Raw genomic sequence first — 22,387 nt, forward strand, 5'->3', positions numbered from 1 at the left:
CAAGCTCATTACTCTTTATATAAATAACATACTTGTATGGTTATAATTCAAAAGTACAAAAGGTACTGAAAACTGGCATGCACACAATGCTCATGGATAAATGGGTGCACAATTACCTCTCTCTCTCTCTAACCTCTTGTTCCCTCTTAACAACGTTCACTCATCCCTGGTTTCTTCTAGCTTGGCTTTGTTGTCGGTTGTCATGTGTCTGTAGTTTTTTTTTTCTTTAACAATTTTTTGTTTTGTTCTCTATATTGTTCTGTTCATGGGTTCAACATTTTGTTGATCTTCATGAGTGGTAATGTTGACTCTCTCTCTCTCTCTCTCACACACACACAAATGGTGTGTTCCACACCAACAAAGTGTATAGATCGTTGCTCTCCCCAAGGGCAGATTGGTTTCCTGAGTGTGCGTTATGGGGTAAGGGCTCTTCTCCAAGATCTCGGGTTTTGGCTTAGTTAATTTTGCATGATAGGGTTCAGACTCATAGTTATTTAAAGAAGTTGGGCTTTCAGTTTCCAAGTTGGTGTGTGTTGTATCAAGCTGCTGAAGAAACTATTTTTCATTTATTTTGGTCCTGCCCAATCTTTGTGGCCCTATTTAATAGGACGTGGAGATCTCCGAACGTAATTGTCAAAGAGGAGTCTTTTGCGCTTGATCTGCTCATGGGCCCTATTGAAATTAGACTATGCAAGCGGTGGAGACTGATCTGGAAGACATGGTTGCTTACTACTTGGTGGTTTGTTTGGATGGCACGCCATGATGCTACTTTCTGTCAAATTTTGGTCATCCTTAATCATCTTGTCCATAAAATCCTGGTTGACGTATATGTGATTTTATGTATGCATCTTAGAGACCTCTCCTTTCATCTGAACAACGTTCACTCAATGGTGGTTTCTTCTAATCCAACAGATCCTGGTTGAGCTGGCTTTGTTGTTTGTTGCTAGCTGTCTATAGTTTCTTTTTCTTTAGCTTTTGTTTTTTCTATATTTTAGTTTTGTTTTATATTTTGTTCGGTTCATGGGTTCAACATTTTGTTGATCTTCATGAGTATTAATGTTGATCCTCTCTCTCTCTCTCTCTCTCTCTCTCTCTCTCTCTATATATATATATATATATATATATATATATATATATATATATATATATATATATATATATATATATGTGAGAACTGAACATATTAGGTCACCTTTCTTGTGCTGCCCCATAATTCTGAAGTATTTTATGATATATTTGAACCATTAGATGTGTTTATCATGCTCAATTTAGTGGGAATCCACTCTTGGATCATGTTTTTTCAACAAAAAAAATATGTTTTTATGAGCCAGGAAAAACTGGTACCTTCATAGCCATTGATTTGGGATCAGCAGAAAAATTGGTACACAAGTCAGATTTAGGTGATCCAAAAGCAGGTTCCCACTAAACAAAACCTATAGAACACATCTATGGTGTTAGATGTGAGAAAAAAATACCAAAAACAATCATTTTTAACGGGGCAGAATGGGACAGAAAGCGCCTTAATATATATATATATATATATATATATATATATATATATATATATATATATATATATATATATATATATATATATATATATATATATATATATATATATATATATATATATATATATATCTCTCTTCGGCGACCAGGAACACTGGATGCCATTGAATTGAAGCAGGTGGCTGAGAATATTACCATTCTTTATTTGGTTACCAGATCTTCCTTCAAGTGTAGCCTGCATGATGGAGATGACATCCCGTCTAGAAGATTCCAGAATGATCTATAGATTTGTTAGAATAAATTGCAAGATTTTAAGCCACAAATCCCACTATGCATCTTCTTTATCAGTAACTATATATATATATATATATATATATATATATATATATATATATATATATATATATATATTGAGTAGTATGGTCTTACCACAGGCAAACCAGAGGTTTCAGGGTGTTTTTCTCAAATCCGACCACACAGTTGCGTTTGGCATGATTGATTTGCTTAAAATGATTCTTGGATCTTGTTTTTTTTTATGAAAAATATGAATTTTTTAAGATTGAATATTTATGAAAATTGTATACTGTAAATTTTTGAACCTTATAAAAATACCCACAGGTCGGAACAAGATGATCCATGAGTCTATTCATATAAAACCAAGCATGTGGAACACATCTCTGTGGTTAGATTCAGGAAGACCCCCCTTTGCACTTTGGTAGGCTTCCAATTGGTAAAACCCTTGAGATCCTCCTTGTCCATCAAGTACACCCATTTTCAACCTTGCGACCAGGGATGCCTTCCTCGGGTTTTGAACTCATGATATCTCATTAACTGCAATATTCACAAGTTGCCCCTACTAGATGAGCAGAGCTCTAGTGGGCAACGACCAAACAAACTTAGCCATCAGTATTTGCCAGAGAACCCAAAAAGGTATGATATGAGTCCGGACTTTTAAGTCACCTTAAGGGCCTGTTTGATAACTTGTTCATAAAACTATGGTACAGGAGAACAAAACAAATAGAACACTGGTTCTGTTCGTTCCGTAACAACTGTACCAAGTTCAGCATTTGTTTGAACCTCACTCGAATGTTATTTTCTAATGTACAATGTTTGTTTTACGTTGTGTGAGAACAACATGGACAGGAGAGAGAGAGAGAGAGGAAGAACACTTTCTAGGACTCTCGTGTATGGATTGCTCAAGAATCCCTCTGAACTGCCTTAAATTTATAAAACAACGGCAGATTGTTCTATGTGCAAATATCAATTTTCCAAACCAACAAATAAACCTAGCCAAATAAGAAATTTCACCTCACCATCAATTATGAAGATGTCAATATCAAAAGGAATACAAACTTCACAGTCAATATCAAAAGGAATACAAACTTCCTTCGACAGCAGAGGGCTCCCTTCTCCTCCTCAGATCGTCACCATTTTTTCATTTTCCTTCTTGTTCCTCTTCTTCTTCCTTTACGGGAGAAGGCACAGTGTAACACGGAGGCATCGAGGAACATGGATTCATCAAGAAACCCCCAAATGTTCTCCGACCTTCCCCTGATCTTCGGTGGAGAGGGAGCAGATGGAGGCGTCGATGCAACCGAGATTAGAGGAGATGGACTGGGAAGAGGTCATGGTAGCTCCGGCCAACGAGCTGCCAGAGTGGGTAAGAGAGAGCATCAAACTCGGGACTGCACCCAGTCTGGGACTGGTCAGTCTCCGTCCCTCCATTCAAACACGTCCTAAGTGTGTATTTGATGCACAGAACCAACATCACACCGCGCCCGTTGCACCAGTTGCAAAATACAAGGGGTGGGGAAAAAGAAGTTCCCAAGGGAACCTTTTTGTCCCACGAATCAAACCGCTTTGTCCATGTGTGGGTTTGTACAGTGCATGTCAAACACGCCCTAAGTGTACTAGGTCCAATCGGTATCCCTATGACTTGGTACTCCCGTTAAGTAGAATTGAGTTCACTGTTCACTCAACCAATTTGCTTAATACACCTCTGCTTTTTATTTCCACTTATGAATTTAGATTAAGTAATATTCGCTACTCTTTTTCTATCTTATTATTTTAAATAAGAAATCGGATTGCAGACTAATTTTCTTTGATTTAGTGACAGAAGCACCTGTGTGTCTCATTAATTATGTTTAACTTAGCTGATAACTGTTACTAATCTTTCTTTTTTTCTGATTTTGTTAATGACAAACATTCATGTGATTCGACAGCAAAAATGTTGGAAAGAAAAAGCAGAAAATGGTCCAATTAGCCATTAATTAATAAATATTTTAGAGTTCCCATTTATGTCAGGATACATAAAATGGTCCAATTAGCCAATCAGGTCAAATAAATATCAGATTGGATTGGATTATCTAAAATTTAGACATTATCTAACAGACATGCCAATGCGGGTCCAATGTATTTTACCTATCTGTATGGACAGCAGATCAGGTGTAATCACATTGCACACTTTAGTGTGAAGCTGCACCTGATCTGCCCTCCATCTTCTGTTGGGCCCCACATCTGACAAGCTGTGCCCTAGAGATGGAGGGCAGTCATCCGTATGGTGCCCAATTTGATTCCATGAGGATCCAGTGTGGATGTGGATCCTATATCATGTCAGATGTGGTTGGATTATGTCCAAGATCAATATGATATGAACCAGATCCATCTGGATCGATCAGCAACCTTAGCCATTCATGGTGGATAAAAGAATTGTTTTTTTTAATATCTTGCCTGGCGTGGATGAGTGATGTTACACTCAATTTGGTCCAACCCGTAGCGGCCCTGGCCTGCTGCATGCTGGTGCACACTTTTATCCGGGCCTGATCTTATCAAGCCTAGAAACAGAACCAAATCCAACCTCACTACCACGCCTTTTTGGATTGGACTCAGCCTGGAACCCAGACCCAACCTAGTTTTGTCAAAACAGTATATGCATCATTGGGCCGAGTTAGCGCCAAGGGGGGTTGGCGTAGTAGGGTGGGGCCTTGGCTGCTGGATGGGCGATCAAGGTTTGATTCTCCTGAGTCTCTCTCCTTTGTGCAAGCACAAAACACCCAGCATAGGCCCCAGGGGTGGGGTCCTACCCTCGGACTTTTACACTGTCGTCATGACAGTCGTAAGTATGAAAGGCTGAGCCAGCGAAACCAGGTCTTCATGCCCGGTGCAGTTTCTTCCGGTTATAAATAATAAAAAAATTGATCGGACTGAGTTTAACTGAGCACTCGTTTCGAGCGCATTATGCTGATCATGATGGATAATCTTGTCCATTCTTCATCCCCTCTAATAATTTTTCTTTTTTATTAATTTCATTTTTTTTCATTTAGTTTGATGCAATAAAATCAAACAAGTATTTATATTTTGCATTTATTGTATAAGATTATGTTGCTAATTTTTTGTGCATATGCACTTAAATAATGTGGCTTGCCCAAGTCACCGAGTCAAGTTTGGTTGGTCCGAGATCAAGTTATAATACTGCTCATCATGGTAGAAAGTGCCCCATTTTTTATGGAATCACGTGCATCCAAAACCCAAAAGAAAGGGAAGTTTTCATATAAAAAGGAAGTCTTAGTTACATGGCACATTGTAATTTTTTAAAAAAATAATTACCATTTATAACCATTTTCTCTCTCTCTCTCTCTCTCTCTCTCTCTCTCTCTCTCTCTCTCTCTCTCTCTCTCTCTCACACACACACACACACACACACACACGCCTATTTGGCCATGACTAGGGCTGGTAAACGAGTTGAATGAACCGAACAGGGTGTGTTCGGGCTCGGTTCATTTACCAGTGGATTGAGCTTGTGCCTCAGCTCATGTTTGTGTTTAGTCGATTCAAGCTCAAGCTCGGCTCGGTCCTACATTAGACAAGACGAACACGGGCTGGCTCGTGTAAAAACATTCTATGATATTTATACATGGACTATATTATTTATTACACTTAAAATGATTATTTTTTATATATTATACTTAATAATTCATATTTTATGCATATATTTTATACTCATCCTTCTCTTTTTATATACATTTCACGTATTTTTTATATATTACAGTTAATATATATATAATCTCTCCTGAACGGAGCCGAGCTGAACACCCTGTATTTGGTCTTGACTCATTTAAGCTAAACGAGCTGCTCGTGGCCCGGCTCGCCAGGTATATAAACCAGTCAGGAACGAGTTCGTAACGATCTGAACCAAGCAACAGCCTTTATATTAATAACCTTTTTATACTACAAAAAATATCCTTGATATAACAATAATATACACATGGCAGAAAAATATTCTTATGTACAGAAATACCCTTCACATAACGACTTTAGTCTTAACAGTAACCAGGTCGGGTTTGGGTCAGGTCTTATCAAACCCAATTCCAAATTGGGATTAAAAGTTAGACCAAAAGTTGACTAGATTTAATTCAGGTTCAGGTCCGGTTCAAAATATGGCTGGAAATTGTGGACCCATATAGGTTAACAGGTTAAGTATGTATTAAGTCGGGTCTTCAAGATACACGTTCTTTAATAGGATCTAAGAATTAGACTCAAACCCAACACATCTTGATCCAGATCAGGGTTCAATATGTTTACGATTCCAAATTTTTTTTATTTGAATCTTGAAAAATGTATTTTATAGAACCTTCTAGTTGTTGGTAATGGTAAAATATCAAAATTTAAGTACTACTATTTTCTCTTTTCACTAAAAGTTTTTATTAAACGTGCTAGTTCTCAACATTCTCCTGCACATTCAAATAGCATTTTAATACGCAGGAGGTTGACATGCATTTTGTCTATCATATTAGGTAAACATGCACTTATGTGTCCTAAACATATAGAGTTTGTACCATGGTTGCAGGGGTATGGTATGACTGAAGCAGGGCCAGTGCTGGCCATGTACCTAGGCTTTGCCAAGCAACCATCTGCAACTAAGTCTGGCTCATGCGGCACTGTTGTGAAGAATGCAGAGCTCAAGATCATGAGCCCAGAGACTGGTGTTTCTCTCCCACGCAATCAACCGGGCGAGATATATATACGTGGATCTCAAATCATGAAAGGTAAGGATGACCATGAGCATGCTGGCTGGTGAGTGCAATATGAATCTGCTTGTATGCATGCAAGAAAGAGAGACTAAACATTGGCCATTGATTTTGTGATTGGTGAACATCACCCAGTGAGCTCTTGGGGTCCATGAAAAAAGAAGCAACATTTTGAGACTGGAGTTGGGTGCACCTTTGTTTACTTCTGTGAATGTATCATCAACTGTACTATAAGATTCAAGACATGATGTGAAATCATAACATGTGGCTTCAATGCATAGGTTACCTCAATGATACTGTTGCCACATCATTGACCATAGATGGTGAAGGATGGCTCAACACGAGTGACATTGGGTACGTGGACGATGATGATGAGATGTTCATTGTCGATAGAGTGAAGGAGCTCATCAAATACAAAGGCTTTCAAGTGAGTCCAATTTCCATTTCCTTGGTAAATTTACCACGAACTCTCTTCCCTTGGCAGGAAATATTGCCTCAATGTTTTTAACTGAACACCATACCAAAATACCTTCCTTATTTCCACAATCCACAGAATGAACTTTCAGATATGTGTATGTGTAACCAGATGTACCTGTGCATGCACAGTGATGTGCTAGCGGTATAATGCAGGCATATATAGATAGAAACACTTTATATTTACAGTGCCCGGTTTGATGCAGGTGCCTCCAGCCGAGCTCGAAGCCTTACTTGTCAGCCATCCATCCATTGAAGATGCTGCTGTTGTGCCGTAAGCAATCAAAACCACTAAACATCTCCACATAGCCAGTGGCACTTTTGTGCATGCATCACGGTTATTTTTGCCTCAACAGAAAAAACAAAAAAAAAAGGTGGGGTGGGGGTGTGTTGAGGTTGGCGGAAGTGCCACAAACTGATAGTGGCACTCTTCATGAACTTGGGCATGTTTAGCATGACACTAATCACATTTTTAAGTGTCACTAAATGGCATTTATTTTCAAAATTGAACACGTAACTTACAATAGATTTCAGAATGCATATCAAGCATACAAGAGGAAATACAGCAAAAATATGATAAAACAGTCTTTCTTGGTTAAGTCTCTGACCATTGTGTTTGATAGTCAAGACTTATCACTAGGGAGCCAAGAAAAGAAGGTAAAAGACTAAGTGTTCCAAGACTTTGCAGGCAGGCAAAAAGATGAAGTAGCTGGAGAAGTTCCTGTCGCTTTTGTGGTTCGCTCCAATGGCTTCGACCTCACAGAGGAAGCAGTCAAGGATTTCATTGCTAAGCAAGTAAGTATGTGAAGTCAACTTCAATATAATCCTTAGATAACTATATAAAGCCTTTTCTTATAACTCCTATTTCCCACCGTTTGGTTAGAACCACAACCTCAATCACTTCAGAATTTTTCATATCACTTCTTAAGCCTTCATCCAATCTTTATTGGTTCTTCTAAACTTCTTTTACTTGCATATCATCAAACGTTTTTTACCAGTACTATGACAATTTTCTTGTGCAGCATGTTCAAACAATTTTAAATGGTTTTTTCCATCACCATGGTTTCTTGTTTTTTTCCTTTATCAGCACTCAATAAAATGTTTTAAATATATTAGGTTTTAATTTTATTCTTCTTTGTTACTTCAAACAACCATCATAACTTAGCAAAATAGCTTCATATTTCAGAAAGCAGATTAAGCACTCAGGGCTGAGTACTTTGTTAAGTACTCGGCCCACCATAAAATGCAGAAAATTGCTGCCAACAGAGAAAATCACTACATGCTGATGTGCGGCTGTCGTGCACAGCAATCTTCTCTGTCGTGTGCAGTGACTTTCTGTTTTTTTTTGGGTGACAAGTACTTTGTTAAGTACTAAGTATTAGATTTCACTAGGATCTGTCACACGTGAAAAGAGAGATGAAAGAGAAAGGAGGAACTGTGGCTGTCATGATTTCTAATAATGAAATCGTGACCTAAAACATGTATATATATCTTTCGTCTACCTTATGGGTCGAGTCATATATTATCCAGACCCGAAATACAAAATAACAAATACAAGTAAAGAATACACAGACATAGACTTTTTCACCCTCCCTCAAGTTGATCATGGTTTTGAACCATGAACAACTTGCCTTTAAGTGTCCAAAAATGATCCTTAGTCAAACCTTTTGTGAATATGTCTGCAACTTGTCTTTCAGTGTTAACAAATTCGGGCTCGATCTCCTTTTCTTCAACCTTTTGTCTCACAAAATGTTGATCTATCTCAATGAGCTTGGCACGACTGTGATGAACCGGATTGAATGACATGTTGAGAGCTCTTTGATTGTCGCACAACAAGATAGACCGAGATATCACTTCTCCCACTTCAGTTAGCAAATGTCGGACCCATGTGACTTCAGCAGTAGCGGCAGCCATGGATCTGTACTCAGCCTCAGTACTTGATCTAGCAATGGCCTTTTGTTTTCTACTGCTCCAGGATACTAAGTTTCTTCCAATGAAGATGCAATATCCTGATGTAGACCTTCGTTCATCTGAATCCCTTGCCCAGTCTGCATCACAATATACAGTAATCTCGCGCATGTCCTTGCCAGATGGTTTTGGAGAATATATCAATCCATCCCCAACTGTGCCTTTCAGATATATGAGTATCATTTTAACAGCCTCTATATGCCCAGTACGCGGTTCGTGCACGAATTGAGACACCTGATTGACTGAATAAACAATATCAAGTCGAGTGAATGTGAGATATTGTAATATCCCTATTAGATTGCGGTACCTGGTGGGATCCTCACACAAGTCTCTATCATGTGCACTCAGTTTTTGGTGAAGAATATTTGGAGTCCCTAGAGGTTTACAACTCTTCATACCTGCTTTAGTTAGAGTGTGCATCGTATACTTGTGTTGGGTAAGAGTTAACCCATCAGCTTGGCTATCGATTTCAACTCCAAGAAAATAACGCAGGGCTCCAAGGTCTTTCATTTTGAATCTCTGACTCAGTAGTTTTTTTACTTCTTTGATATGATCCTCAGCCTTTTCTGTGATGACAATATCATCAACATAAACTAGCAATAATGTGATCACATTTTACCCTCTAAAGATAAACAATGAGTGATCTAGTAGGGAGTGAGCAAAGTCATGCTTCTGAATCTCAAGAGAGAAGCTATCAAACCAAGAGCGAGATGCTTGCTTTAGACCATAGATAACCCTTTTTAGTCTGCATACATTTGTCTTACAATCTTCCTCATAGTATCCAGGTGGTTGTTTCATGTAAACTTTCTCCTTTAAATCTCCATGCAAAAATGCATTCTTAACATCAAGTTGACTCAGTGTCCATCCATGTTCAACAGCTAAGGAAAGAATGATTTGAATCGTTCCCATTCTCACCACTGGACTAAAAGTCTCATCATAGTCTTGTCCTGCTTCTTGTGTGAAACCCTTTGCCACGAGTCTTGCCTTGTATCCAATGTTATAAAAAATGTGCCTTAAGGCGCAAAAGGCACGCCTCGCCTTGAGGCGCGGCAATCTGTGCATCAAGGCGCAAGCCTGAGGCACAAAAAAAAAATTTACAACAAGATTTCAGAGACATAATCAACAAAGTTTTTGCAGGTTAATCTCATATATTTTCCAGCTATTTCAGTTATGTAATAAGTTTATTAGTATATTACTATATTTTAACTTTTATTGGTTAATCTCGTATATTTTTCAGTTATTTCAGTTATGTAATTAGTTTCTTAATATAATTTAACTTTTGTTGGTTAATCTCATATATTTTTCAGTTATGTAATCAGTTTTTTAGTTAATTTTATATGTTAATCTCATATTTTTTAGAATAATCTCATATATTTTAACTTTTATAGGTTAATCTCATATATTTTTCAGTTATTTCAGTTATGTAATTAGTTTCTTAGTATATTTTAACTTTTGTTGGTTAATCTCATATATTTTTCAGTTATGTAATCAGTTTTTAGTTACTTTTATATGTTAATCTCACATTTTTTAGAATAATCGCATATATTTTAACTTTTGTAGGTTAATCTTATATATTTTCTAGTTATTTCAGTTATGTAATTAGTTTCTTAGTATATTTTAACTTTTTTGTTGTTAATCTCATATATTTTCCAGTTATGTAATCAGTTTTTTAGTGACTTTTATATGTTAATCTCATATTTTTTAGAATAATCTCATAGATTTTAATTTTTGTTGGTTAATCTCATATATTTTCCAGTTATGTCGGTTTCTTAGTATATTTTATCTTTTGTTGGTTAATCTCATATATTTTTCAGTTATGTAACCATTTTTTTAGTTACTTTTATATGTTAATCTCATATTTTTTAGAATAATCTCATATATTTTCCAATTATTTCAGTTAGGTAATCAGTTTCTTAGTAAATTTTAACTTTTTTTGGTTAATCTCATATATTTTCCAGTTATATAATCAGTTTTTAGCTATGTCACATGGGTGCGGGTGCGGGTGCGGGTGCGGGTGCGACACGGGTGCGGCACAATTTTAAAAATTTTGGACACGGGGACTCGGCTATATATATATAAATATTTTTTTTAAAAATATATATATATATATATATATAATAATATATCCTGTGTGTGCATATATCTATATAAATTTTGGACACTCGGCTCGTGACTCTTCCGAGTTGTCTCAGATCCTGAATTAACTGAGTTAAAATAGTAGTATAACTGGGTTAGAACCAAACTTGGCTGAGTTTATCATTGACTCGGCTGAGTCTTAGCTACCATGGGAATAAAACATCATCAAGGTATTAACTATGTCACATGGGTGCGGGTGCGGGCGCGGGTGCGGGTGCGGGTGCGGGGATTCGGCACTTCCAAAAAACCCGGGTGCGGGGGTGCGGCAGGGGCAAAAATGTAATAAGTAATATATATATATATATATATATATAAAGGGGGTTGGGGAATAGGCGGGGTTTTTTTTTAAACTTTGCAGCTGTCAGGCAGCTGCTGTCAGCAGCTGACAGGCAGCTGCTGACAGCTGCTGCAGCTGTGCTGACAGCTGCTGTCAGCAGCTGTGCTGACAGCTGCTGTCAGCAGCTGTGCTGACAGCTGTTGTCAGCAGCTGTGCGTGAAAACTGAAAAACTTACTTTATGCTAGGCAGCTGACAGACTAGCATAAAGTTTTTTAAAAAAAAATTCGAAGCCCATTTGGGCAATTTTTTTTTTTTTTAAAATGGACATTAATGATCCTGGGTGCGGTCAACGCACCCAGGATCGAGTTGACCGCACCCGGTGCGGCACCCGCACCCGCGTCGAGTCGCGTCGACGCGGGTGCGGCACCCTCCTAGCCGAATCCCTGTGACATAGGGTATTAATTAAAAGCATTAACTAAAAGCATGTTCTGGTAAATGCATTAAACATCTTTTGCTAAAATTATAACATTAATTAAAAGCATTAAAAGCTTTTAATTTTTCAAAGCTAGATTTGAAAAAGAGAGAGAATTAAATGATCTTGGTGGATGAAAAATGTTAGTACTGGTGGATGAGAATTTATTAGCCTTTATAAGAGATAGAACTCGGTGGATGAAAAGTGTTGGTACTCGTGGATGAGAATTTATTAGCTTTTAAGATTGAGAGAGAGAATTAGATAATAATATTTAAGAATAATTTTTTATGGGGCTTATGAGAGAGAGAATTAAATGATAATTAGCTTTTTTCATGCTATATATATTTTAAAAACTATATAAAAAGATCATTTTTTTGTTTTTTGCTATAAAAATGGACAATTTTGGACTCGGTCAAAGTTGACCGAGTCCAAAAGTGGACGGACTCGGCCTCGACTCGTTGACCGAGTCCGACTCGGCGTTGACCGAGTCCAGGCCGAGTCCGAAGCCGCACCCGTGTCCGCACCCGTGTCGGGGCGTGTCGACTCGGGTGCGGCGCCTCCCTAGCCGAGTCCGTGTGACATAGGTTTTTAGTTACTTTTATATGTTAATCTCATATTTTTTAGTACTTATTTGATATTTTCTATTTCTTATTGGTCGTTATTTCATCAATAAAACATTTCTTTATTTATTTGTATTTTTAGATATTTTTAATAATTTTTTTAAAGTTTTCAAAAAAAATTGAGGCTTGCGCTTTATGCCTCGCTACGCCTCAACGCTTTTCTCAACAATGCTTGTATCGTTCAATGGTCTCATCTGGTTTATATTTTATTTTGTAGACCCATTTGCATCCTACCACGTTTCTGTCAAGCGGTCCGAGAACAATTTCCCAGGTTCCACATTCATGAAGGCTTGCATTTCATCATTCATGGCTTCTACCCATTTGTTAGAAGTGGTTGCTTGGTAGTACATAATAGGTTCATCCTCCTTGTTGAGAGCCGTCAAAAAGAGTTGAAAATCCATGGAGAAATTGTTGTAGCTAACCCACCTATCAATAGGATGTCGCATGCGACTAGATCTCCGGATGTCAAGGGTGTGTGAGGATGTAGGTGCAGCCTCTTGAGCCTGATTTAGGAGTCCTGAAGCAGTTGTTCTCTGTCTGGTGTAGGAAATGCCCTTATACCTTCCTGATTCCAATGGTGGTGCTGCTTCGCAGCTCTGTGATTCCGATGTACCAACGATCTTGGGACTCTCTTCTTCGTGTTGCACACAGTCAGAATGACATTCTTCATTCAAACTATCAAAGAGGTCTGAATTCAGCCAAGGGTAATAAACTTCAACTGAGGTAGAGGACATGTAACATGTGCCAATTTTATGATCAAAGTTCAACTTGTCAAAAATAACATTTCTCGAGATTTTGATGCGTCTGCTAATGGGATCATAAAATTTGTATCCTTTGTAGTCATCTGCATATCCCACAAATTTACACTTCTGAGCCTTATCCTAAAACTTGTTTCTCAAGGACTGATCAATATGCACATAACAAACACATCCAAAAACACGTAAGTCCTGATAATCAGGATGGATTCCAAAAAAGCAGTGATAGGGAGACTTGTTTTCTAAAACAACCATGGACAATCTATTTATCACATGTACAGCAGAATGAAAAGCTTTTGTCCACAGATTGATGAGAAGATGACTGTCATGAAGCATATTCATCGCACTTTCAACAATATGCCTATGGTTGCACTCAGTAATCTCATTCTGTTGTGGCGTGAGTGGGCAGGACACTCTTCTTCCTATCCCATTATTTTGAAGAAAAGAAATGAAGTCAATAGATGTGAACTCTCCTCCTCCATCACATTGGAAAAAATGAATAGACTCGAAGAATTGATTTTTTACTAAGGACAGGAAGTTCTAAAACAAAAGGAAAGCTTCAGACTTATTTTTAATGAAGTATATCAAGGTGTATCGAGAGTAACTGTCAACAAAAATTAGATAGTACTTGCTTCCAGATCTAGAGATGACTAGAGCAGGCCCCTATACATCAGAACATATTATCTCAAAAGGCTTTGAAGCTCTCTTATTAATGTAACGAAAAGGTAATACATGACTTTTGCATAAAAGACAACTGGAACACTTTTGACTTCTTTCTTCCACATTGAGACTTTCTTTTGGAATGAGATTATTAGAAACAAGTTTCTCAATAAAATGACTCTCACAATGTCCTAAACGACTGTGTCATAGAGAAGGCTTATTACATTCAGAAATACTAAGAACATTTCCAGAAAGACATAACTCTAATGGAGACTTCAAATCCGGGTGAGCAAGACAGGCTGAATGACATGGATCTTCTTGAAAGACATACATATTGCCTTGTCTCTTTCCTTCAGCGAATGTTTCCCTCGTGCAAAGGTCCTTGACTTGCACAGAGAAGGGAGTAAATTTAACTAAAGCATGATTATCATCAACAAGTTTAAAAACAGAGACAATATTTTTCTTGATATTGGGAGCATGAATGACATTGGAGAGTACAAGAGTAGAATGTGGCATAGGGATGATAGACTTTCCAATGTGAGTAACAGGGTGGTAAGATCCATCTCCAGTGACAATCTTACTTTTTCCAAAATAGGAAATTGGTTTGAAAAGTTTACCTGCATCACCAGTCACGTGAGTTGCTGCCCAGAGTCAACGAACCAAGTTCCTTGTTCATTTTGCTTTAGATTCAATCCTTACAAGGCAGATATTAACAACTTTTTAATCTCTCAAGTGTCTTTGGTGCCACTAGACTTCCTTTTGGATGTTGCATGATGGGACTTTCCTTTATTTTCAGGATTATGCCAACAATTCGTCTTGATATGCCCCCCTTTGTTGCAAAAGAAGCATGTGAGAATGGGTCTTGATCCCTAAGTGTGGGTGTAGGAAGTAATCCACCTCCCCCGTGTCCATTTTGCCCTTGTCCTCTTCGCCCTCGTCCTCGACCGTAAGTCATTCATGTGGCAAAGACCTCTTGGGTATTCGTATGAGTGTGATTTGTTAAAATATGTGTACTCGTACACATATATGTATGTTGAAATATAATCCTTAAATGTACATATATATATATATATATTTATTTATATATATATAAAGATACGTATACATATATATGTATATGTATCTCTACTTATATATATATAAATATATATATATATATATATATTCTCTTCCTAAAATACCCTCAAGGGTATTCTTGTAATTTGTCATTTTACGCATATTCCAATTGGAATATGCATTGTAATATTTCTTTTATTTTCTGTTTTTTTAGTTTTTTGTTTTTTGTTTTTTGTTTTTCGTACCATATTGGGAGCCTCCCAATAGAGATGTTGGGGGCTCTCCAACGTCTCCTTTGGGAGCCCCCAAGGTGGTCCCTTTGAGAGTGTATAAATAGGGGCTCTCCCCTTGGTATTTACTTCTCCTTTAGAGGAGCTTTTGCTCCATGTAATGGGTGTTACACCCTTCCTCTTTTCAATAATATCAACTTATGCCTTATAGGCATTTTTGCCCCTTTGTGGGTTTATGTGTTAGCACATTATGTGCTTGTGTTTTCCCCTTTAGTGGGTATATTCGCACTTCATGTGCATGTGTATTGGTTCATTATTGAACCTAATATATTCAAAGTCGTTTCCTTACATGGTATCATAGCAAGGTTACGATGGGGTTGTCTCTTAGTGCAACGGAAAGCGTGGTGCTCAAGAAATGGTGAAGTATTCATTATTCCTTTCTTTTTTAGAAGTTTTCGGTATGTATCTCTTTTTTTAACATATTATGCATTATGAAACTATTTTTCTTGCACATTTAGTGTTTTTGATAGTTGAATCATTTCCTTTCACATTTCGCGTGTTCGTATATTTTAAAATATCTCCTTTTGAATTTGGTAAACTTGTTTATTGTCCAAATATATAATTATTGGTTATATATTTATTGATTCCTCATCACATATAATAGTAATTTATGTTTTGCAAAATTGTTTTTCAATTATGTGAGATTTATGATTTTTCCATAAGAATTTCGTGATTAACCTATAAGTTAACTTTTTATATATGATTTCTTGCTAAATTAATGATCTTTGCTTAAAAACTCTTGTGTATGGTTTTTAGTGCATTTTTTTGTGGAAAAAAAATATTTTGATATAATTCTTGTATGAGAATTTCTCACATCTAAATCTTTGTAGTTTACTTTTTTATGAACCCTAAGTAGTTCTTGTTAATGATAAATATTTATGAACTCCTAAAAGTCTCTCAATGGTCTTGGTTTATTTAAAGAATTTTGAAAAATTGTTTGTGATAAATATGTTGTATGAACCATTGCGTTCATTAGGAAAGATCTTTTAAAAATCTTCTCACACTCTATAGAATGCATAGTGTATCTATTGCATCCTTTGGTATAAAATATTTCATTATTTTTTTATTTTTCTTCTAATAATGCAACTTTATAAACATGTTTGTTTGTATTTTTCACATAAGGTTTCAAAACCTCTTGATTGTATCTCTAAGGATGCCTACATTGGCCATAATATGGTCGTCTTTGTCTTAAATTGCATTTATCAAGCATATAATTGCATAATTAAAAGCTTGAGAGTCTCAAGCAATTGTTCTTTTTATTCAATACATGCATTATTGCATGTTTACTACTTTTACGCTTTTTTGCGTATTTTGTTCAAGTGTTGTGAGAGTGTTTGTGAACACTTCTTTTATAAAGTATTCATGCTTGTATGCGTATTGTCTTTCCATAGACAATTTTACATGGTATTGTCTCTTCGTAGACATTTTTACTTCTTAGAGCTTTTGTTCTCCATTCTTCTCAATAAAATTCTTTATATTTTGTATGCCTTTGTGCATTTGAGTTTCTTTAATTGTACCTTCGTGTACATTTGTTCTAAGTGTTCTTGTGCATTTGTGCACATTGGTGGTGTTGTGCTTATCGCACACTTTATCTCCTTTTTGAGATATTTTCACATTATGGAGCCTTTGTGCACATTTCTTTTGGTGAAAGTGTAATGAATTTAGATATTGATTCTTTTGTCGAATCATTATAAAACATTGTAAGTGCTTATGGCACTTTGTACGTTTCCGCATATCTCATCACAATCAAAGAATATTAAAATTTGTTGTATGGGATTTAATCCCAATTCTATAAATTTTCAAGTATTTTTTTGAATATCTTTTCCTTGGATATTGTGTTAAAGCTCTCTTTACGAACCATTACGGTTCTTGTGATATCTTTGTTAAAAGCTTGATTATCTTCTCTTGATTATCCCAAGATGATTTCTTTATGTCATTATGTTCGTTGAAAAGGTATTTTTGCCTTTTATGGCACTTATTTTATCCATCACAAGTTGTTATATGATGCATCAATCCTTGTATGGCCTTATTGTTATATTAGAGATGGTTGTTGAGGTGAATTATGGGCACCTTGGGAACTCTAAAATGATTTGTTATATGATCTCTAATTATGAGTGTGTCACTTGTTTTTCCTCTTTTGGACATAGATCTAGTGGATGCTCTCATTTATATGTAAATGTGATGGATATATGAAACCTTAAATGTTTTAAGGTATATTAAAATCAAGGTTTTTTGGATTATTGAATCTTATGAGTGCATTTGCACATTTGTGATTTCGTGTTTTGTGCTTTTGTGCACAAGTGTTCCAAGTGTTCTTGGTGTGTGTATATTCACACATTTATTCCAAAATGTTATTGTTATGGGTATTCTTTTTAAAAGGAATATTGTTTTATTGATTCAAGGTTTTATTTATATGTTCGTCATTACAAGTTTTATCGCCTCAAAAGTCTTCTCATTTTATGCCCCTTATCTAAGTGTCATTATATGTAGACAAAACATATTATTACACCTTTGTGTGTTTGTAGCCCTTTGTTGGCTTTTGTTCTCTTGGTCTAGTAGCTGAACACACTTGTCTTGAGTGTTATTATATGTAGACAAGGCACGTTGATTCACACCATGGTGTGTGATTTTAGTCCATGTTGGCATTTGTGTCCTTGTTCTAGTCGTTGCAATGTATGCCCATGGTTGGCTTTTTTCACTCATTTCAAATGTCATTTTATGTAGACAAGAGATGTATTGTGTTTTAGCCCAAGGTTGGCTTGATACTTTTGTTCTAGTAGCTGAACATACTTGTTTTTTAGTGTCTTTTTTACGTAGACAAGAGATGCTTTTGGTCCATGTTGACATGTATTCTCTTGTTCTTGTCGTTGATACACTCATTTCAAGTATTATTACATGTAGACAAAAGGTATTTTTACACACCTTTGTGTGTGTCTTTTGGCCTTTAATGGCATTATGGTTATGTTCTTGTTCTAGTAGCTTATACACTTGATTTGTAGGTTTTTGAGGACTAATGAGGTATTTGCTTGTAGTAGATGAACTACTATTGAAAATTACAAAATTTCATTTATAACTTGTGTTTTTAGATACAAGTGAATCATATCTATGATATGTTTTTAAATAAAATTGATATTTTAGCATTTAATCAATATATTAAGTGATTACAGTTTTTTTGGCCACTTTTGTATTTGATATGCAAATGAGTCTTTTGTCTTAAATGATATTCATTCTTGAATCTTGGGTGGATGTTTTAATATACTTAGTCAAATCATGCTTCTTATATATGACATTTGATTGACATAGATCTTCTCCCTAAAGATGTGAAAAACTCTATTGTTGATCTATGCGTGTTAAATATACCTTTATAAAGCCCCTCTTATTGAAGTTCATATTCGTCAAACCTTTTGAACATTTGTATCCGTGTTCATTTTGACTAAAGTATGTTTGGAGCATGTTCATTAATGATTTCTTTAAGTGTTAATTCATTTTATGATAGTATATGCATATGCTCATTATGGCCTTTTAGGCCCTCATTCAATAAAGCATATGTAGCTTATGCCTCTTCGTAGGCTTATTGTAGTGTCCCTTAGTGGACCATTTCGTTATTCCCCATTATGGGGTTGTGTTTGTCCAATGTTGGACCTTATGAATGCATTATGCATTTTTGCAATTCCTTTCCGCTCACTATTTAACATGATATATGATTTTGAAACCTTGGTTTTCTAAAAAAAAAATTCATGCTAAAGTAGTCATCCTATCATGTGCTTCAAACTTCTATGCATAAGTTATAATTTTGCACCTTGTTAGGAATGTTCCATTTGAGTAAAGTGCAAAGATATTTTTTACTTGTTCTTTGTTGTTATTCCACAGGATCTTGGAGATAGGATAAAAAGAAGTACTCTGGATGGATCGGGAAATGTGTTCACCATTAGAAGGCAATTGGAGGAAGGCATTTTCAAGTTTCAATAGCATCCTTACCGAAGCCTCTTGGAGTCTTGCGACTTTTTTCAATCTTTTCGTTTCCCCGCAAAGATTGAGGGGGGTGTTAAAATATGTGTACTCGTACACATATATGTATGTTGAAATATAATCCTTAAATGTACATATATATATTTATATATATATATAAAGATACGTATACATATATATGTATATGTATCTCTATTTATATATATATATATATAAATATATATATATATATATTCTCTTCCTAAAATACCCTCAAGGGTATTCTTGTAATTTGTCATTTTACGCATATTCCAATTGGAATATGCATTGTAATATTTCTTTTATTTTCTGTTTTTTTAGTTTTTTATTTTTTGTTTTTCGTACCATATTGGGGGCCTCCCAATAGAGACGTTGGGAGCCCCCAACGGTCACAAATGTGACCGTTGGGGGCTCTCCAACGTCTCCTTTGGGGACCCCCAAGGTGGTCCCTTTGAGAGTGTATAAATAGGGGCTCTCCCCTTGGTATTTACTTCTCCTTTAGAGGAGCTTTTGCTCCATGTAATGGGTGTTACATCCTTCCACTTTTCAATAATATCAACTTATGCCTTGTAGGCATTTTTGCCCCTTTGTGGGTTTATGTGTTAGCACATTATGTGCTTGTGTTTTCCCCTTTAGTGGGTATATTCGCACTTCATGTGCATGTGTATTGGTTCATTATTGAACCTAATATATTCAAAGTCATTTTCTTACATGATTATCCTCAGAAAAGCCTTTCAGGGTCATTTCATACTGAATTAATTTAGCCTGAAGCTCATCAAAGGTGAGAAGAGCAGGCAAACACAGTAATGAAGTAACAATCATGTTATAATTTGATCCCAATCCACTCAAGGTTTGATGCACCATATCACGATCGCTCATTGTACATCCTATAACCGCAAGTTGATCTGTGATGATCTTCATCTTGTTTAGATATTACATGATAGTCATGGAGTCTTTTCTCAGTAGCTGAAATTCTCTCTTAAGAAAAATCATTCTTGCTTGAGAAACTTGTGAATATGTCTGAACCAGTCTCTCCCAAAGTTGCATGGTTATGCAATTGTCAGGAATTGCAATAAGTACCTCTTGAGAGTGTAGAGGTAATGTACGCGGCCACTGACTGATCTTTTTTTTTCAATTGAGATATTCTGCATTTTTGACATACACAATTGAGATTGCCCCTTTATCATCCTTCTTTTATATTGCAACGAATTTCAGTGGAGCTAAAGCGGTTTCATCCAGATGACCTAAGAGACATTGACTTCTTATAAAAGGAATGATTTGTCGTTTCCAAATCAAGAAGTTTGAGTTGGTCAATTTTTCAGAAACAAGCTGATTGAGAAAACTCGAAGAGAGACCAAAGTGGGAAGAATGGGAGGAGTCCATAGCTTAAAAGTTCACAAGGTATTCACAAGATGCAAAGTCCACTGCTTGAGAAACTTGCTGGATGTCCCTTCTTGCCTTTGTCCTTTTTTTTGTGATAGATGCAGGAAATGGAGCAAAAAAGCTCACGCTGAACAGACTTTAATAAATCATAGATGGAAACTATGTTGGTTCAAGAACAAAGAGTTTCGTGAATATGGAATTTGACAACAGGTGTATTTCATGCACAATGATTTGCAGGCACAATAATTTATAGGCACAACGATTTGTAGGCACAACGATTTACAAGCACAACGATTTGTAGGCACAGCGATTTGTAGGCATAACGATTTGTAGGCCCAACGATTTGCGTGATTCAGCAATCAAGAAATACAGTATTCCAGATATACCGATGGATGATCAGATCCAATTGTTTAAGACAAGGTTTGGTAGAAATAAAAATTGCGAGACCAAGAATATTCACGATCAGATCTGAGTATTTCAGATCTAACAGAATAAGGAAGTGTGAGACGGAGAATATGCACGATCAAGAAAATTTGGGATCTGACGCAAGGATTGAATATTTCAGATCTGACGCATGTACACAATCAGATCTGAATATTCAAGACAAAATGTGAGGCAAGAATAGAAAGAAGAACTGGGATAAAGAAGAAATGGAGTCTTTCAGGTCTAACGCAGATTCACGTCAAATCTGAATACTCAGGCACGAAAAATATTAGAGAAAGAGTAAATGAAAGAAAGAAGAAGAAGATGGAAGAAAAGTGTGGAAGAAGAAAACCTCTTGATTGGATGCAAGTCGATCTATCAGGTCAGACCTTTTGGAAGCAGCTTCGAAGCCCTAGATAGATCTCAGCTCTAATACCATATTAGATTTTACTAGGATCTGCCACACGTGAAAAGAGAGATGAAAGAGAAAGGCGAAGTTGCGGCTGTCACAATTTCCAATAATGAAATCGTGACCTAAAACATGTATATATATCTTTCGTCTAAAGTACGGGTCGAGTCTGATATATTATCCAGATCCGGAATACAAAATAACAAATATAAGTAAAGAATACACAGACAAATAGACTTTTTCACTCAGCCCAAGTACTGGATCTGCTCTCCAAATTTCAACCCATCTATGAATCTAGGGCTCTTGCCACCTTTGTGAAAAAAACGAAGAAGAAGCAAAAAGAACAGAAAAATGTGGCTTCTAATGAAATTTTTCCTGCTCCTTCCCTGTGAACAGGTTGTTTTCTACAAAAGGTTACACAATGTTTACTTCACAAATGCAATTCCAAAGTCTCCTGGAAAGATTTGAGGGCAAAATTGTCCATGAATCAGTAACAAACCGTGTATGCACCATATTTTTATTTTTTTCTCATTATATTAGCTTATTTGTGTCTATCCTTGTCTAATTGGCTTCTGTACTTCAATTGTTTTGGTTTGGAGCTGTGCTGATATGCAATATCTTGATTATGATGTTAATCAGAAAAGAAGAATTTTGTTGTACATTTCATTTCAGTAAGATAGCTATACGGTTTTTATGGTATTTCTCCCCAATTTCTCACATGAGAAATATAGAAGTAATCTTCTAATGATGCTGCTAATCACTAGCATCATGCTACTGAAAATCCAAAAGTTTTGGCACTTCGATGGTTCTTATTGCTTATGGAGACATCCCAAATCATGGAACTGTTTTGAATTTTTGACTGTTATGGGAATTTGGAAGCCTTGAACATAACATTGTTGCTACTGTTGAGAGACATCCAAATGTCATATTTGGTTTTTGT

At 36.2% G+C, this 22,387-nt stretch overlaps 1 protein-coding gene across 1 annotated transcript; it reads left to right on the forward strand.

Moving 5' to 3' along the window:
- The first annotated feature begins 3,085 nt into the window (after positions 1–3,085).
- Positions 3,086–21,915, forward strand: LOC149813598 (4-coumarate--CoA ligase 2-like). The gene is made up of 6 exons (XM_089991155.1): positions 3,086–3,169; positions 6,356–6,554; positions 6,818–6,963; positions 7,217–7,284; positions 7,703–7,805; positions 21,844–21,915. Exons 1-6 carry the CDS (start codon positions 3,086–3,088, stop codon positions 21,913–21,915), a joined length of 672 nt encoding a protein of 223 aa, XP_089847281.1.
- The last annotated feature ends 472 nt before the right edge of the window (positions 21,916–22,387 follow it).

This window comes from Nuphar pumila, chromosome 16 (genome assembly GCF_984573655.1).
Source record: "Nuphar pumila chromosome 16, dmNupPumi1.hap1.1, whole genome shotgun sequence".
Taxonomy (NCBI): domain Eukaryota; kingdom Viridiplantae; phylum Streptophyta; class Magnoliopsida; order Nymphaeales; family Nymphaeaceae; genus Nuphar; species Nuphar pumila.